Consider the following 19,182-nt stretch of genomic DNA (forward strand, 5'->3'; position numbering starts at 1 on the left):
TTAATTTTCTTTTGAATTACAAGACCAATTACTGGTAACAAGAAGGGAAGGAAAGGTGGAAGCAGGGACTGGAGATGTGGGTTGAGTCAGGAAAAAGGGGACAATGGTGGAGGATAGATTTGGACTTTTAGCGGTGACCTTAATATAGCAGATACACATTTATCTCAAAGATGAACTCTTGACCTGTATAATGTTGTAATACAATGCTACTTCTATTAAAAAATTATTTTACAATACAATGCTACCTCTATTAAAAATCATTTTACTTCAGTCTCAAATTATCACTTTTCCTATTTTGCTCTTCTACCTCAAAAATATCTACTATTTCTCATTTTTGACAATTCATGTTTATATATTTATATTTATGAAGTGTCTTTTATATATTTATAAAATGTCTTTTAAAAATTCTTTAAACTTAGCAACACTAGGCAAAGAGCTTGTACCACTAAAATTAAGTCTAGAAATTAACTCTCAGGCAGTGTCACTATTAGAACATTATTATTATAGGAAGAATATAAAATATTTTCCAAGAAAATCAGAATGCACAAATGGGATTTGTTCTGAATAACTGGCACCAAACAAAAAATACAATTCCAAAATTACTAAAATGTAAATATAAATAATAAACAAATAAAAAAGTCCCCTAGGAAGATGTTTCCATTATTATGCAGTAGGGAAAGATTTCTTCAGCAGGGCAGAAAAATCTAAATTATAATGAATATTTGACCTCCTTGGGCACTTGTAACTCATGCTCTCCCCATGTATGAAGAAACCACAGTCAAGAAAGAATAAAGTTGAGTAAAACATCTTCAGGAAAGTGAAGTCATCCTAAGAAAGGTTTTGTAACCCATTAAGCATTAGCACATAATAGAATGTTTAGACCTTCTACTCTCCTTTGATATTGATAGCGCTTTTATATCTCAGGCAATGTTTTGAGCATTTTACATATGTTGCTGTATTTAATCTTTATACCAGCTCTATTAGGTGAATCCTTTTATGATTATCTCCATTTTATAGACTAAAGAATAACACCCAGACCTTTAGAACTTGCCCACTATCACATAGCTGATAAGAGGAAAGCTAGGACTCTGATATAGGAAGCATCAGCCCAGAGCCTAGATTCTAGACTCTAGCCACCATTTTTTCAAAAAATATGACAGTTTGGGAGTGCAAACTGGTCCAACCACTATAGAGAGCTGTGTGGAGATTTCTTGACCTACTAAACATAGAGCTTCCATATGATCCAGCAATTCCACTCCTAGGTATTTACCCAAAGGACACAGAAACATCAATTCCAAAGAACACCTGCACCCCTATGTTTATAGCAGCACTATTTACAATAGCTAAGCTTTGGAAACAACCCAAATGCCCAAAAATATATGACTGGATCAAGAAGACATGGTATATCTATACCATGGAATATTACTCAGCATTCAAAAAAGATAAACACATGCAATTTGCAGCAACATGGATGGTGCTGGAAGGGGGATCATGCTCAGCGAAATAAGCCAGAAAGAAAAAGAAAAATACTGGATGGTCTCACTCATAGCAGGAATCTAGAAAACTTAAATAAGGGACCAGGAGAATGAATAACTATAATAAAGTGAAAATCAAAATCAACAAACAACTATGAACCAGAGACACTCTATGGGGGGCGGGGGGCGGGGAGGGGAGGGATTGGGGTCAAAATAAGGGGGTTGCAATTGTATGGGGAATATAAAAATAAAATTTATAAAAAAAATACCTTAAAATAAAAAAAAATGACAGTTTTACATTCAATATCTGCATTTTAGTTTCAATTTAAATTAGGACTTGTGATGCCCAGGAATTTCTTGAGGATTCATATTTTTAATTTTTGCCACCTAGTTTAGATTGATTCTTCCTAAGGTCTTTAAGTTCAAATCTGCTTTTCCCAAAAGACCTCCTGCAAAAACCTTAACAATACTGTATCCCTTTTAAAAGTCCTGTAGTACTTGGTGTTTTGCATTCCAATGTGGTTTATCTTATTATCTTCTACCTTCTACTGTATCAAATGTGCTCATTTTACTCCACAATTACCCACAAACTTACAATACTTTATTATTTTATGTTATGGGAGCTGCATCATATCATACTTTATCTTGTATTTGCCACTTTCATTTCCATATTATTTTATGTATACACATTTTAATATACAATTAGAACATTTTCCAAGGGCAGTCATTTATTGTACTGCATTAGTTTAAAGTTTGCTTTACTTCAACTTAATATAATTTTGATATGCCATTGTGTTTCTATGCCCCTTTAGAGTTTAATGTGTGTTGACATGTATCTAACATTGTTGAAAGAATAATTTTATCAGTATACGTTCAGAAGTCAATCACAAGTGACTCATAGATATTAGCAAGATTAAAGGATAAATTTAGGTTCTGTATTTTATCTAATATTGTGTCTAGTTTTATTCTAGAGAGTAAATTAGAACTAATATAATCTTTCTATTGCTCGTAGTCTCAATGAAGAAACTGTTTATGAACAGTAGTTACCATTGTTTTCATTAATTTAGATTTGGTCATTGAGTCAATAAGCAGTTTTAGAGATGTAGAGAAAATACCTCAGGTTTTCTAACATATGAGGGCTCATGTATTTCCCTGGCTGACAGACCATTAGCACTATAATTCACGCTATCAAGGAAGTTTGCTAATTAGCATTTGTTTACAGCATATAAAGAAGCTCTGTTAATTACTGAAAACATGAAATGTGTATTGTTCTTTGCAGCCCACAGTGTTTTAATAAGTATTATCTGAAAGCACTGGAGGATGAGGATGAAGATGGACGGAAGAAGAAGATTAAGGCGTCTCAAACAATTAGCAGGTATTATATGTATACTTTGGATAGTAAAATTAAGGATATTTTATAGTAAATTTGAAAATGTTAGAAAGAAATTACAAGGCATTTATTTTATCTTCATAAAAGCATGTTCTCTTGAAGAGACAAACATTAATGGATTTCCTAATTTGTAAAATGGGATTAGTAAAATTAATTATTTGCTACATTGAAGGATGCTGGCAAGATAATTTTTTAAATAAAACAGTGAATCTTGAACTTCTTTGAGGCTGATGAATGAAACTAACATAAAAATAACAACATTATTAGTATATCCACTGTTTTAGAATGGGAACATTACCTCAGCAAACATAGACGAGAAAATAAAAGTGACTTATTAAACTGAATGCTCTTTCATAAGTAATTCTTTACTTGTCTACTCATGTATACCACTCATACTCTTTACAGTCCTTACAGATTTTTGAAAACAAATATAATGGCCATCTAAATATAACATTTTATGATTGATAATTATTTTGAATGTCTGTATAATATAAAAGTTTGTGAAAAATGGCTATTCAAAACATAGCAAAGTGTTGGACATTTCTTAAGTGGTGGCAGAAGGGAATCTGCCCTGGTAAATAGTTTCAAAAAATTCAACAGTTTACTAATTCAAAATTCATATTATCGTTGCAGTTAATGTTCAAGGTAGCTGAAGGATTAACTTATGATTTATATCTCTGGAAGAGAAAGTTTTGCCAAACTATCAAGTGGAGAAAGTAAGTTCTTTAGACATTGAGGCAAAAGCTATTTTTTTTTTCTTATTTTATTTTATCAGTATGTAACAGTGTGGTCCCCCCAAAAAGGGGGATGTTCCAGGTTACCTGCACCCCCCCCCCAAAGGAGGGTGGAGTGAGCAGGGAGAAGAAGCTGGAGAGGAGACTGGAGAAGGAAGAAAGCAGGATGGAGAGCCAGGAGACCTAGAGGAGGCACATGGAACAGAGAGACATGTGAAGAAGCTGCACTTGCTTCTTGGTCCTGGACTGATGAGACAGATGTGGGTGAGAGACCTGTTGGGAGGTTAACAATGGCAGCTTTTATCTTGATTTTGATTTTGCTCTTTCCCTCCCAGACTTGTCTTACTGTTCCTGACCCTTTTCTATTGGTCCCTGCCTGAAGGTGCTTTAGACTTGTGTCAGGCTTTTGGGACTTGCTTTGGGCCAATCCTGTTTGACTGGACTTTTACCCATAAGGGGACGGGTAACTTTGGGTACTTGATTTGGAAACTATATTCTTTGTCTTTTCTTTGTTGCATACTAATTGTATTAAAGTTCCTTTCCATTAGAGGTCTTTATGCTTTGTCTTGATTGGCAGATGACAGAACCTATACAGAGCAGGCAGGTTTGGGGTTCTTGGGGTGCCCCTCTCCCTGCCCTGTAACATGTACAAATGGTAACAGGTTGATCTATTGGTGCCTTGCTAAAAATATTCTTTATTACTGGTAGCATTCCTTGGATGTTTTCTATAAGAGTTTCTTAACTGAGAATCCCTCATAAGACTTGTGCACTTCTCACAGGATTCTGCATGGGCTCTATTATCCAATGTGATCATCCATACTCATCATTCCTGCACAGGCTCTCTGTCAATCTGTCTTTACTAGATGTTCAGACATTGCATCAAATTTGTACCTCAAGGCATATCCAGGAGAACATTATTTAACAAAATGGAGTAGGATTGATGAATTTTAGAATGTATTTGTTAGAGAAAACATCAGCTAGGGATGCTGTCTTTGCTTTAGGAAGCTTTTAGTGGTATTGCTGAATAATACATATTTGAATATCATCCTGAAGCTGAGTAGTTTGAGAACTAAAAATTTTTACAGCACACTTTTACAAGGTTTTTTTTTCTAGTGATTATCTGAAATTTCTGAATGGAAGGTTGTACTGGGCAGGGGCAGGGGATGACATCTCTAAAAGGCATAATACTAAAGATGTGAGGAGAAAGAGGCTTTAAGACACAATTCCTTTTTTGTTTAAAATCAGTGAGCACATCAAACATGTCAACTATACAAACATCAATATTTCCTGGCATTTTTGTTTTTAAGGATTAAAACACACTGGTGATATAGTGGTAAGTAAACACATTGTTATAATTGTTCTGAAATGCACATACATAGTTTTTTTTTTTGGACAAAATAAAAAAAATACTTTTTTATAAATTATAAGTTATTATCAAAAAAATGCAAATGACTACTTTAATCATTCTTAATCATGGGAGATTTTGCCCCTTAGAGGAAATTTGGAAATAGCTGGACACATTTTTGGTTGTCATTACATGGACAGGGTGATACTGGCAACTAGTAGGTAGAAGTTTCCACTTCCTACTATTACCAGTGACACTAACTATACTACAATGCACAGGATAGATCCCCAAACAAAAGTCCAATTTCAATAATGCCAAGTTAGGAAACACTGATCTAAAGTTCTGTAATGCTACAGAGAGGTCACCAAAGAGTGCAAAATACAGGACTATGTAACCAAACGAATGCTAATTACAATAGAACAAAAATAATACATATAAAATATTTAGCAAGTAACTTGTAACAATTGCACTAAATATCAGTGTAGTTTTTAATCCCAGAGAACTTCTACTAAGTTTATGTTCTGGATGAAGGAGAAAGATAGAGGCTCCATCCCCACTCTATCTCCTCTTCATGGCACTGTTTATATTTTATATCAGGAAGAATACAATTTCTATTTTATGTACTATTAAAATGTTAGGATTTATCTGATATGAAATTGGGTAGACTTTAACAAGCTATACAGTATTTGTCTTATTGGAAAGATCAAATAAACTGACAAGTCTCCATCTAGTGCAATGCAATAAAATAAGGATCATACATTCCAGTATGTCCAGGATAATCCTGGCTAGGCATGATATCAAACATAAGCATCCACTCTCACTCTCAGAAGTATCCCAGCATGGATGAGAAAGTGCATAGTCACTTTACTGATCAATTGCTATGAAAAGAACTTCTGGCAAGAATAGTTAAAATAATTAGGGTTAAAATATGTGTTTGATATTCTATACCACCATTTGTGTGATATAGAGCAAGTCAATTTCTCTGAACTTCAATTATTACCAGCAGAATATGCATACTCATATTACTGACTTCTCATCATTGTTGGAAGAATCAAAGAAGATAATCTGTGCTTGAAAGAGCTCTGACAATGATGAATTACTGTGCAAATACCCAACTAGTAATAAGCAAGAACTATGAAATGATGATATTTTAAGGAATGTAGAGAAGGTTTTCAATGAACAAATCTTTTTTATTCAATGAATATATCAATTACTATAAACTTTGAATAAAATATGCATTAAGATTTGCTGCTTTTTAAAGACTGGATTATATTTACAAAAATTTTAATCAGGCTTATTGAATAGCTACTCTTGGTTGTGTGCCCTTTGAGAGACTGAATACCTAGTAATCCTAGGAAGAAAGCACAGTAACTTTCTCTTTCTCTCTCTCTCTCTCTCTTTCTCTTTTTCTCTTTTTCTTTCTTTCTTTCATTTTCTTTTTACAGCAAACCTAAACTGCAGGTAAAGAGCTCTCTGTCCATGGAACTTGCAATTGCACCTCTCCCATGTTTTTATTTTGTCTCTTTATCCTTTTCCTTTTCCTCCACCTCCTATTCCCCCCTTTTCCCTCCTTCTTTGGGCTTCATCTTGCGTTGCTCTTTTCAATAGGGGGAAAAAGCCCTTTAGTGATATCCATTCACTTCTCTAGACATTCGACCATCCATCAAGCACATACTAGTAAGGAAATACTAGCTCTCACCAGGTGTTAACTCACTAGGTGCTAAGAGGATTAATATAAACAGTGATAGGCAGGGCTCAAGAAACTTAATCTAGAAGGGGAAGGAAGTGATACTAGTTAAAAATTACTAAATATAAAAATATGATTGAAAGGTAGTCACTCATAGCAGGAATTTAGCAAACCTAAATAAGGGACCAGGAAAAAACATAATTCTAATAAAGTAAAAATCAAAATCAACAAGCAACAAGCAACTATGAACCAGAGACACAACAGGGTGGGGAGGAGGGAGTAGGATCAAAACAAGGTGGGGCTGGGAAATGTATGGGACTATAACCAAGATGAAAATGCATACATTGCGCAAAAATGAAAAATGATATAAAAATGTATACAATACAATAAAATATATAAAAAAGAAAAGCAGATACATGCTAGCATGGGAACTCAAACTTTCATATGGATTTGTGAAATTGTATTAGATTTTACTAAGTTAATGGCATCTGAATTGAGATCTGAAGGAAGCTGAAAAAAAAGAGTAAAGAAATGAGAAATGAGGTAGGGAACTTGGTGGGGAAGATGCTCTACAGGGTCAACAACTTTTGCAAAGTCTCTGTTGAGAGAAAAAGGATGACTTGTTCCAGGAACTGACAGATGTTAATTTAGACGGAGTTTAATGAATGGATCTAAATAAAGATGTGGTACATATACACAATGGACTAGTACTCAGCAATTAAAAAAGACAAACTCATGCCATTGTGGAAACATGGATGGAACTGGAAAGGATTATGCTAAGTGAAATAAGTCAGAAGGAAAAAAGATAAATATCTAATGGTTTCACTTATATGTGGATTATAGAGAAACTGAGAGAGAAAAAATAGAAAAAACAAAACTTGGAAGCTGACCATAGATGTGAGGCATACAGCAAGGGAGGGGGATGGAAAGGGTTCACAACAGGGGAGGGAAGAGCATAGGGGACTATGGTGATGGTTCACGAATGATAAAATAGTGGGAGAACTTCAGAGATTACACCTGAGGGTAGAAACCAATTACTATACAAAAATGAACACCAATATAAGAATAAATTTAAAGAAAAAGAAAAGAAAAGTTTTATGTTAACATGGAAAAAATTAAAAAAAAAAAAGATGGAGGCTGAAGCATGGCTGAGAGGGCCATGATATGAAATGAATCTGCAGATGAGTAAGAAGCAAAACAGGTAGAAACTGCTGGGACACAGCATGGGTTCCACTCTTTTTTCTGAACACAATGAGAAATCACTGAAAGTTTTTTTTTTTTTTTTTTAAAGATTTATTTATTTATTTATACAAGCACTGGGTACAGTCAGAAGCGGGGGATAGTGAGAAAATTCACCAGAGCCAGAGGGGAGAGCAAAGCAGGCAGACTGATGAAGTACACTCCTGAGGGGAGCAGCAGGCATGGCGGGAGAGGTCTGTGCGCCATGTGGGACCCTTGCCTGGCAGCCAGGGATAGAACAGGCACTGCAGAGGCTGTGGCAGCTTCGCAACCCAGTGTTCAACTGCTGCGCCACCAGGGAGGCCCTGAAAGTTTTTATCAGAGGGTGACATAATTGAATTTGAATTTTGAAAAGATAACTCAGGATACAGAATGATATCTGGGATAAATACACATTTAAAATCCATTACTCATAGAGCATACTTGATGGATTGTTTAAACCATTTGTTTGTTTTCTTCTTACTCTCTTTCCAATAGCTTCCTCCCTACTAATGCATTTCTATTACTTCCTTTATGATCAAATTTAAATTTAAATTTAACAATATCAGGCCTCCCTGGTCATGCAAGGGGTTAAGAGGCAACCTATGAAGATATCTGCAGCCACAGCAGCACTAGTTCAATCCCCAGCCAGGGAGCAGCCCACATGGCACAACAGACCTCTCCTGACTCGCCCGCTGCTCCCCTCAGCAGTGTATTTCACTCAATCTGCCTGTTCTGTTCTCCGCTCTGGCTCTGGTGAATCCTCTCAACCCCCCACCCCATGCCTCTGGCCTGTACCCCAGTTCTTGTATGAATAAATTAATAAATCTTCAAAAAAATAAATTTAACAATCTCTATTTACCATGTTTCTCCTTTGAATTCCTTCAACATTGTCAAGATATTTATAATGCATTTTATTTAATTCTATTTTTTAAGGATTATTTTTTCCAAGCTAGATATTGCTTCTCAATGGCAGGTTTTAGAGCAAAAATAATTTGCATAGATCAATTATTTAAGGTTTGGTTCTTCCTAGTTCTAGTAACTGCCTTCTTAATTTCATAAACTGTGTCTTCTGTAAGCATCATAGCAGTGAAATAATCTAAAAATACAGACATTACAAATGTTTATTTATAGCATGTGCATAATCAAGCCAGTGTAATCAGCAGAAATTGGCAATGATCTAGGCATAGTTTCCAGCCTCTGCATGGCATTTTGATAGAAAAGGACACTTTATGTGTGACCTCTCATAAAAATTATTAATACTAAACATTTCAAAGTTTGTTTTACCTTTCATGTAGTATTTATGAGAAAAAAATTTCCAACAAATAAATTTAGAGTAACAGTGTAAGAAGTATTTCCAATATTAACAACACTTAGAATCCAAAGTTAATGAAATACTAAGAGGATATGCCTTTTAAATTTTGATTTTTAGATATCAAATTCAGAAACACATTTGTAAGGAGTTTTACATGATAGAAATTGTGTTTTCTTCAAAAAGGATTCAGAGTAGTTTATAGCTAGATCCACAAGTAATGTGATTCAAAATGCAATCAATTCTACTTTTTCAGAGAAGGCTTAACAATTTTCCATTACATATCAAAGGCAGGAGACCAGGGATAAAAAGATATATCTTTTTCTACTACTGTGCAAAGGATGTTTTAAAAACTGAAAATGTATAGAATCAACTAAGGTAAGTTACAATCAAGATTCCTTTTCTGTATAGTACCATGAGTTATGCTGTGATGGGCGCTTGGAAGGCAGTAATACTAACAATACATCTCTGCACAACCACACTATAAAACCAGCACATAAAAGGATTATGTGCTCAATGTGCTCAATTATTGTATCTCCAAACATAAGATAAAGTGTATTTATCAGGTAAATGTACCCAAATAGCTACAGTGATCTGGGAATGAGAAGACCCATCACAGGAAAAAGAAGAGGTGATTTTGAAACGTGTGCTACAGCCTGGAAACACAGCTTGGATGAAGTCAATGCCCCCTTAGATTGCATGAGAAAATTCAGAATTAATAAAGCCACAAACTTTAAAGAAAATAGTATAAAAATGGGGACAGAAAGGTACCCCAAATAAGTATGTATATCCAACAATCAGATCTAGGATATGCTTTGATCATAAATTTAAAAAGCTGGAACTGGATATCTTATTTACAGTTAAAAAAAGTCCTTTGTTTGTTTTTATTTAATTGCTCTGGAACAATAAAAATATAGGACTCTAACCCCAAGGAAAAAATATATTAGTTATTAGTTTATGTTCTATATATTTTTAAAGGGAAATTACTTCATGAAATAAAATTTGCTTTTAAACAAACATTCCTAAGGTTCATGTTATGTTAATAAAATGTATGCATCATTGAACTAATTCAAGGTGCATTTTCATGCATTCTGTTAAAGAAATTAGGAACCTTTGTCAACATAGAACACTTAGGGAGGAAAAACTAATGAAGATCTTACACTCTGATTTACTTTCAAAATTCACATCAGAGTTTTAGTACTTTGAGCTCCAATTTCTGAGCTCATAGTTATTCTACACACTATAATTTTTAGGTAGGATTCATCAATTAAAATAATACTTTCTTATTTTATATGAATTTGAAAAGAATGTAAAATATATACTTAAAAATTTTATGCTAATTTTTTTTCCAGAAAGATACAGAATATTTCATAACATGGATATGGAATTCTTGCCCTTTATTTCTCAGGTATGCTGTACTCACATGAGTAAAAGCACCCTGGGTAGGTCTGCCATGGTTGATTTGCAAATAGTCTAGGAATATTTCTATCCATGCCAATGGCTTTATGAAAGACAGACACTGAAAGTTGGCAAGGTAGATAGAGCTTTCTCTGCTACTTAGCTGGACAGATGACTTTGATTATATGTAGGAAGAAATTTATGCCTTAAATAATGTGTTTAAGTTCTCATAAATGAGCTTTTTAAAAATTAGCATCAATAAGAACATTTACAGATATGGCCTTGGAAGATTAGAGATAATTAGCAGTTTAAGACAAGTGACTTAAGAACTCTAAGGCTAACAAAGTAGTCATCTAATACAGAAAGTTTAGGGAGGCCATGCTAACTACAGTTTAGAGTAGAGGGATCAAATAGCTACATAGAAAAGAGTTTTGATTTAGATTTTCAGAGTACTTATCAGAAAGGTGCTTATTGATCCAAGATTTGTCCACAGATCCATTTTCAGCCCATATTCTTCTCATTCCCTATTCTTTCTGTGAGGGAGCTTATCCAGTTCTACAGTTTTTCTCTATCTATGTTGATGACTCACAAATCTCTATTCTTAGTTTGATCCAGATTCTACTGATAATATATCTGGGTATCCTCAGGGCATGTAGATAAATACACTTAATAAATAGACTCAGTCCTGAACTCAGTGACTTACACAAAACCCTTTTCCCCTTAAGAAATCAATCTCTCTCAACCTAGTGATCTGTATCAATATTCAGGAGAGAACGCAACCCAGTATTATGGGGATCGTTCTGGATATTCCCCCCATCTCATTCTGTTTACTTTTCCTCTTTATTTCCATAATTTGAAAGTTAAACTCTTTCAGAGGGCACTCAACATGTGTCCTGTTTTTCTAGTTTTATATCACACTAATGCATCCACCAAATTACTGATAGATTTTCTTTCAATAAAAGATGTTTCAATAAATTACTACCCAAATTAACACCTTTTAGCATCTCATCTAATTGCAGAATCAAAATAACTATTTTCCATTTAATAATCTATAGATGTAATCATGTGTATAGTCTATTTTTATTTTAAACTACAGCTACAACCTTCATTGAATGATAAGATCTCACATTAGGATGTTTAATTTTTTCTGATACTATAACTATTTAACCCTAATCTCTAAATTGCACATAAAGGTTTTTAACATAGAGTGATATGAAGAGATTGTTCCTATTCAAAAGAAGATACTTACATATGACTTATATGAGATTAAATAATATAAAGTACTAGCCCAGTGCAGTACAGAGAAAGGAGAATGTTTAGCTAGGTCATGGTACATAAAGCTAACATTAATTTCATATGACAATGCTATTATTTGATCCACAATCAATTTACTTCAAATTAAGAGTTTACAGGTTTTAGCAGGGCCTGCAAGTCACAAAGGTTTACTTGAGAATCAGGAAAATTAAAGAAGCAAGTAATTTGTTAAACCTAACTTTTCCCTCATCAAAATCAAAAGCACAATGTTTAACATGAAGTGGCTATGCCTCCTGGAAAACTAAGAGTCTTCTTTAAGATTTCATTGAGGAACCAGCTTCCCATAGGGAAGATATGCCTTTGCCTGAATTTCTAGGTACATGATTTAAGAGGTGGATATATTCAGACACTTGATGTGAAAAGTAAAGTTATTAAGTAAAGTTATAAAGCACTTTCTTTGTATGAAGAGACATTCGTTTTAGGCACATATAGGTAAAGACTAGACTTCAACTAAAGGACAAGAGTCTTTGTCTTGAATTCAGGCAGAAAGAGTGATTACTGCTGATTAATACACATACTTCAGAGACTAACCTGAGGACACAACTAAGAGAGGATCCAAGAGGAATGACCGCAAATGAGAAATTGTTTCTTATTAGAAGCGCAATTTAATTCTGTGCCTCTCAAAGCAAAGTAATTTGGTGTCGTTTTTTTCCTTTGGGTTGTTCTAGGTAAGGCACTACATTTTTAGAGCTGATATTTCTTCTTCCCATTGCATTCTTCACAAAAGAATAGTGATCAATTGAGTGTGATAAGAAAGAGGGACACCAGAAAATTACAGTTTAATTAATAAATGAATCGGGCTTTTAATTGACATAAATTGGCAATTCATTAAAAAACAAACTAAATGCATTTCTACAATTATATGCTGATTTCAGAATAACAGAATACAAGCAATAAGTGCAGATTTCCCTGATACTGGCTCAGATGTTGCCTAAAGTAAAAATTTCCATTTAGAAAGAAAACAAAAAAGGTCAGAAAATTTTTCTATCAAGGTAACCAAATAGAGGAAGAACATTAAGTTAAATGGAAAAGAACAGATAGATGAAAAACTTATCAATGTCCTTTGGAAAGCACTACCCATTCATTCAATGAAATGAACAGGAGAAGTGTGAATAAAATCTATATTTCTATATAGCAATAATTATTTGTAGAGAAAAATAGGACAAACATGTATAACAATATTCTGTAAAAATATATATTATAAATATACAAAAAATCTAATTGGTTAACTAAAGTATAGATATTGTGGTGTTGCTGGTTTTTAAAAATAAGACCATATCCAGATATATGCAGAAACTAGAACACTAATGTGAAATATATAACTATGCTTGACTTACCAAGTGGTTGACCTGCGATGATTCTGGCATTTTCCCCAGCCACTGCAGCTCTTGCATGTCGCTCACTCATGTACTGTACAAATGCATAACCTTTGTGAACTGAACATCCAACTATTTTTCCATATTTTGAAAAAATGGCTTCAATATCAACTTTCTTGACAATAGCTGTATTCAGATTGCCAATGAAAACACGGGAGTTGATGGACTTTGGGTCATTCTTATTGGTGACATTGCTGGTCTGTGTTTTGCCAGTCATGGTTGGCTCACCTTGTTTTAATCCTAAAACAACAACAACAACAAAAAACCCATAGTCAAAAGGTAAATAATTAGATTGAGTGGCTATCACTGGCTTTTAGCAGTTTTTCAAGAGTTATGCAACAAGTAACTTCAAATCCCTAAGTACTAGTGATTTCCTTGAGAAGAAAATTAGTAACAAAAAAGTGAACAGTTGCATTTCAGATGCAGTGGAAAACATTTATAATCACTTAGCAAATGGTTATTAATAAATTCTTGATTTATTTACCCAAAATTCAGCCCTGCAGAATAACCAAAACATTTGTATTTCCTTTTATTTTTGAGGCTCGTAATTTTTCAAAAGCAAGTTGGAAGACTAAGTCATCTTATTCTATCAACAAAAAGAAAACCCAATGTGACTAAGAGCCGATGATGGAATATATTAATGTAACCTCCATTTACTGTTGATAGCATGCAATTTTATTTCTATAATTTCTATAATAAGTAGACATATTGCTATTTCATTATCAGAACCTTTTAATCAGAAACTAACAATTCCATTAAATGCTGTGGAAGAGGAAAAAAAGGCATTAAAATCAGAAATTTAATTAGAAAACTTAACATGAAAATCATGATTTTGAAAATAAGGGATTTAGTCAGAATTAATTCTGTACATTAACTTTAATTGAACCAATAACACATGTCAGTTTCACACATACACAAAAACAGATGTGTAGCTAATTTTCAGCAATGATCAGCAAATTAATAGAGTAGGCATCTGTGTTGAAATTTCTATTCTCAATCTCATTTTTAATTCATTTAACTAAAGGCTCCTATGTTGCCTAAGGACTGCTAGTATTTCTAAAAACTGTTTTCTGAGCTTGGCAGGGTGTTTAATCGTGCTTAATTAAACTCAATGAAACTTTTATTTCTTAGTACTCTAGTCAGCACTTACAGTTTTATTTTTTAAGACTTTAAAAATTTATTCATTAAATAAATAATATTTATTAAGCATCTATTTTTTTAGTCCGGCATCACCATTTAAAATGTCTAATAATTTAAAGAAATCATTATGTTAAAACTAAAATTTCTACAAGAGTATATACTCTTTGACATTGATGATCATTGTTGAACATTAGTTAACTGATACATTATCAGTGACAAATATATTTTTATATTAAAACTCTATTTTAAAATCATATAGCTATAAAATAATTAATACATATTTAAAGATATTTCAAAATCACATTTCTAAATTGACATCAAAGTGGTGGTAGTCTTAGAGGCATGCAAATTGGATGTACTTGAAAATATACTCACTATGCATTTAAACCAGCTACTTCTGAAATCAAGAGCAACCAAGAAACACAGAAAGTTTGAAATTAAGCTGTTAAATATTACAACTTGGAATATTAAAACTTTATTTTACTAAAATGTTGGATACTCAATATTATACATACATCCTTATATTGAAGAGCAGTTTTGTAAGTATCCAGGTATTTCTATTAAAAACTAAAAGAATGACATCATTAAAAACAAGGATTACACTGCTTCCTTGTTTTGTGTCAGACTAGCTACATTTATGTGGCTTCTTTATGAATTATTCAAGATTATGATTGAAGGAAAGGTAATCTGATAATTTTCTAATTTTGTGATTTGAGCTGTTGCATACCTCAAGAAATTAAAAGGAGAAAACCAAAGTGTATATATGTATTTAAACAAAATTTTTACTTCTTCATATAATCTATTTTAATCATACTGAGTGAAAAAAATAAATGAAAGATGCATCTTTTGGCTCTATACTACATTGGTGGATACCTCTCTTACCACTCCAGGCAAACAATGATAACCCCAGCTATAGAAATACCATTTTCTCTTTCCTCTTATGTGACATAGATTTTCAGAAAAATCAGAGTTTCCTTATAGAATAAACAATTATCATGATTGAAATTTTATTTCTGGACAGGGATAAAAGGCTGACATGCAAACACGAAGTTGTAGTCCTATGACGACTTACCCAGTCCAGTAGCTTGCCTTTGACAGTGACCCTGAGTCAAACTTAATTTGAAGGCACAATTGTACTCTGAATTCTCACTGTAAATGTCAACATACTTTCTCTAACTCCATCCTTTAATTCTATGTGAATCGCTTTCAGAACTCCAATGTCAACCTGCCAGTTGTATAATTCTACTTTGTTACCTTAAATTCTGGATGTATCTAATATCTTACACACCATTCTACCAGTTTATAGTAATGCATTTTATTGTAATAGATTATCATTTAACATCCTCTGCAAAAACAAACCTCAACTTATTGCCAAACTCATCATCTCTATATATAAAACAAAAATTTAGGAAAAAAAAATACTTCCAAACACATTTTAGGAGACTAATATCACTCTGATACTAAAAGAACAAAGAAAGAATACTATGGACCAATATCCCTGATGACCATAGATGTTAAAAATCCTCAACAAAATCTTAGCAAACCAAATTGAACAATATATTAAAAGGATCATACGTCATGACTAAGTTGGATTTATTCCAGGGATACAAGGATGGCTATATTTGTAACACATCATCATAATTCACAACATCAAAAAAGAAAAAAAAATCATAAGATCCTATCAAGAGAAGCATTCACCACTCATTAAAGATAAAAACTCTAAAAATGTGGATAAAAGATAGCTCAACATAATAAAGACCATCTATTAAAAAAAAACACACATAGCTAACATCTATACACTTCTCCAAAAAAAAAAATACAGACACCAACAGGCACACAAAAAGATGCTCACCATCACCTATCATTATGGATGCAAATCAAAATCACAGAGATACCACCTGACATCAGTGAGAATGGTCCATATCAAAAACTATCAAGAACAACAAATACAGGTGAGGGTATGGAGAAAAGGCAATGTTGGTGGGAAAGTAGACTGGTCCAATTCCTATGAAAAATGGTATGGGGTTTTACAAAATATTAAAAATAGATTTTGTGATATGATCCATAACTCCTCTCCTTGGTTATATCAGAATACAAAAAACTCTAGTTCAAGGCGATATACACATTGTTACTTTCATCGCAGTTCTATATACAATAGAAAGCTATGGAAGAAACCTGAATGCCAAACAAGAAATGAGTGGATTAAGGAGTTGTAGCATATATGCCCAATGGAATACTACTCTGCTGTAGAAAAAGATGAAGTCTTGTGACAACATGGATGGGAGACCAGGCTGTTAGAAGAAGAAAGGTAAATATCAGACACTTTCATTCATGTGAGGAATATAAAAAAAGAAAAGAAAAAACAAGAACAGACAAAACTAAATCAAAATAAACCTTAGAAATCTCACTACAGAACTGAGGCTACGGAAGGGGAAGGATAGAAAGAAAATGGAGATGGGGACCCAAAGGAAGGTAGTAGAGGATTATGGGTGCTTTTTTTTTTTTAGAAAGTTTCTATTTATTTATTTATTATTTATTTATTTATTTATTGCACAAGGACCGAAGTACACTGCGGAGGGCAGCAGCGGGCGGCAGGAGAGGTCTGTGCACCATGTGGGACCCGCCTCCAGTGGCTGGGAAGCAGCTGGGGATCGAACCGGCGCTGCAGGGGCTGCGGGCAGCTTTGAAACCCAGTGCTCAACCGCTGCGCCACCGGGGAGGCCCTATGGTGCTTTTTTGACTGTGGGTGTAGTGTGGAACACATTCCTGAAGACGCATAAACCTTTATCCCTAAATTATATACAGTGTTGAACCCAATGTTACCTCACTAAAAATGATGCAATTTTTAAAAAATAGGCAAATAATGGCATTACATTCTACAACTCAGTATATAAAAAATAAAATTATTTTTAATAATAGAATATAATTATATTAAAAATAAATATTTATTTTTATATAGCAAATAATCCTCGCCAAGTGATCTTAAATAGCAAAAATTAGATTTGAAAGGATCATTAAGTACTAAGAAATAAAGTGCTTTTCTAACGGAGATTAACTAGTTGACTAACAAGTTTAGGAGAATAAAAATCTTTCACTCCAACAGCATCTTTTTGGCAAAAGACTGATTTCATGGGAGGGATTCTGAAGACTGTTGATGGTTGTTATTGAAAAAGACATTTATGGGCCTCCCCGGTGGTGCAGCAGTTGAGCGCTGGGTTTCAAAGCTGCCCGCAGCCTCTGCAGCGCCAGTTCGATCCCTGGCTGCTCCCTGGCCACCAGAGGAGGGTCCCGCATGGCGCGCAGACCTCTCCTGCCGGCCTGCTGCTCCCCTCAGCTATGTACTTAGGCCCTTCTGCCTGCTCTGCTCCCCGCTCTGGCTCTGGTGAATTCTCTCGCCCTCCTGAGCTTCTGACTGTACCCAGTGCTTGTATAAATAAATAAATCTTTAATAAAAAAAAAGTAATCTCCACATTAAAAAAAAAAAAAGAAAAGAAATTAAGAAAATGATAGCATTGTGATTCCATTAAAAAAAAAAAAAATTAGATCCGGGCCTCCCCTGGGGCGGGCGGTTGAGCGCAGCGCTGTGAAGCTGACCACAGCCTCTGCAGCGCCGGTTTGATCCCAGCCAGCCAGTGAGGGTCCCACATGGCGCGGCAGACCTCTCTTGTCTCGCCCGCTGCTCCCCTCAGCAGTGCATTTCATCAGTCTGCCTGTTCTGTTCCCCGCTCTGTCTCTGGTGAATCCTCTCACCCTCCTGCACATCGGCCTGTACCCCAGTTCTTGTATAAATAAATCTTTGAAAAAGACATTTGTATGTAAACTTTTCTCTTTAAGACATCTTCCTCATTCTACTGGGAAAACCTAATCTCCTTACCTCTCTTCAGAGGTGAATGCAATACTTAAATCTACTTACCTTTATTTTCTGTGCCTGTCTTGGTAAACTCCTTAATTTACTTTTCCCTTTCTTCATTCCAACTTTCCTTGTCATTGCTAAGCTACTTAAGATGGCTCTGAAGCCATGTGGCAAGTTATTCAGTTTTGTTGGGCCTATCCCATGTATACAGGAGGTATACATGTTGTTATTAAACTTGTGACGTTTTTTCTTATCAATATGTCTAATATTTGTTTTATTATTTGTCAGTCAACACGAACCCAGTGGGGTATGGGATGATTTCCTTTGTGCCCTAACAGGTGAAAAATTAAATAAATATATAAGAATAGATCATGAGACAAACATAGTTACAAAAAGTTAATGATTTTGTATTGGTTATTTTAATGACAAACGTGTAAATCAATAGCTATAGCAACTCAATATTTTTAAACTTAATTAAGAATTTGAAATATCAATAAACATTAAATGTATTTAAATTAAATTAGGAAATATAAATTAGTAAATGATTGAAATTTTGTAATAAGGAGTAATAATTGTTAAACCATCTTTTGGGAAACATTTAATGAAGTGCTACATATCCTACCATTATTTGGGTCTGGGTTATGGTCTCTAGGAACCATTATTAGGTGCATATGGAGTCAGACTCTTCTCTGTGGAAATTCTGACCAATCTGAAAGAACACTGGTTGGTCCAGGGTAAGCATTAAAAGTAAAGTAGGGGACCAATACTCAGTACAAATCTTTTATTTGTTCACATATTAGTCAGCTTGAGCTGCTCTAACATAATGCCACAGAGTGAGTGGATTAAATGGCAGACATTTATTTCTCAGTTTTGAAAGCTGGAAGTCTAAGATTATTCAGGTCTTGGTGAGCAGCACATTTCCTAGCTTACATATGATACA

General features: G+C 34.1%; 1 protein-coding gene across 14 annotated transcripts in view; it reads right to left on the reverse strand.

Moving 5' to 3' along the window:
• The window catches only part of RALYL (RALY RNA binding protein like), a 610,187-nt gene that overhangs the window by 302,447 nt on the left and 288,558 nt on the right, over positions 1-19,182 (reverse strand). For all 14 annotated transcript variants that reach the window (XM_054692165.1, XM_054692166.1, XM_054692159.1 and 11 more), the window contains one exon: positions 13,211-13,489. In XM_054692165.1, coding sequence (XP_054548140.1) covers positions 13,211-13,489 — 279 coding nt within the window. The remainder of the gene's footprint in view (positions 1-13,210; positions 13,490-19,182) is intronic.

The sequence above is a fragment of the Talpa occidentalis genome, unplaced genomic scaffold (genome assembly GCF_014898055.3).
Source record: "Talpa occidentalis isolate TD23 unplaced genomic scaffold, MPIMG_talOcc4v2.1, whole genome shotgun sequence".
Taxonomy (NCBI): domain Eukaryota; kingdom Metazoa; phylum Chordata; class Mammalia; order Eulipotyphla; family Talpidae; genus Talpa; species Talpa occidentalis.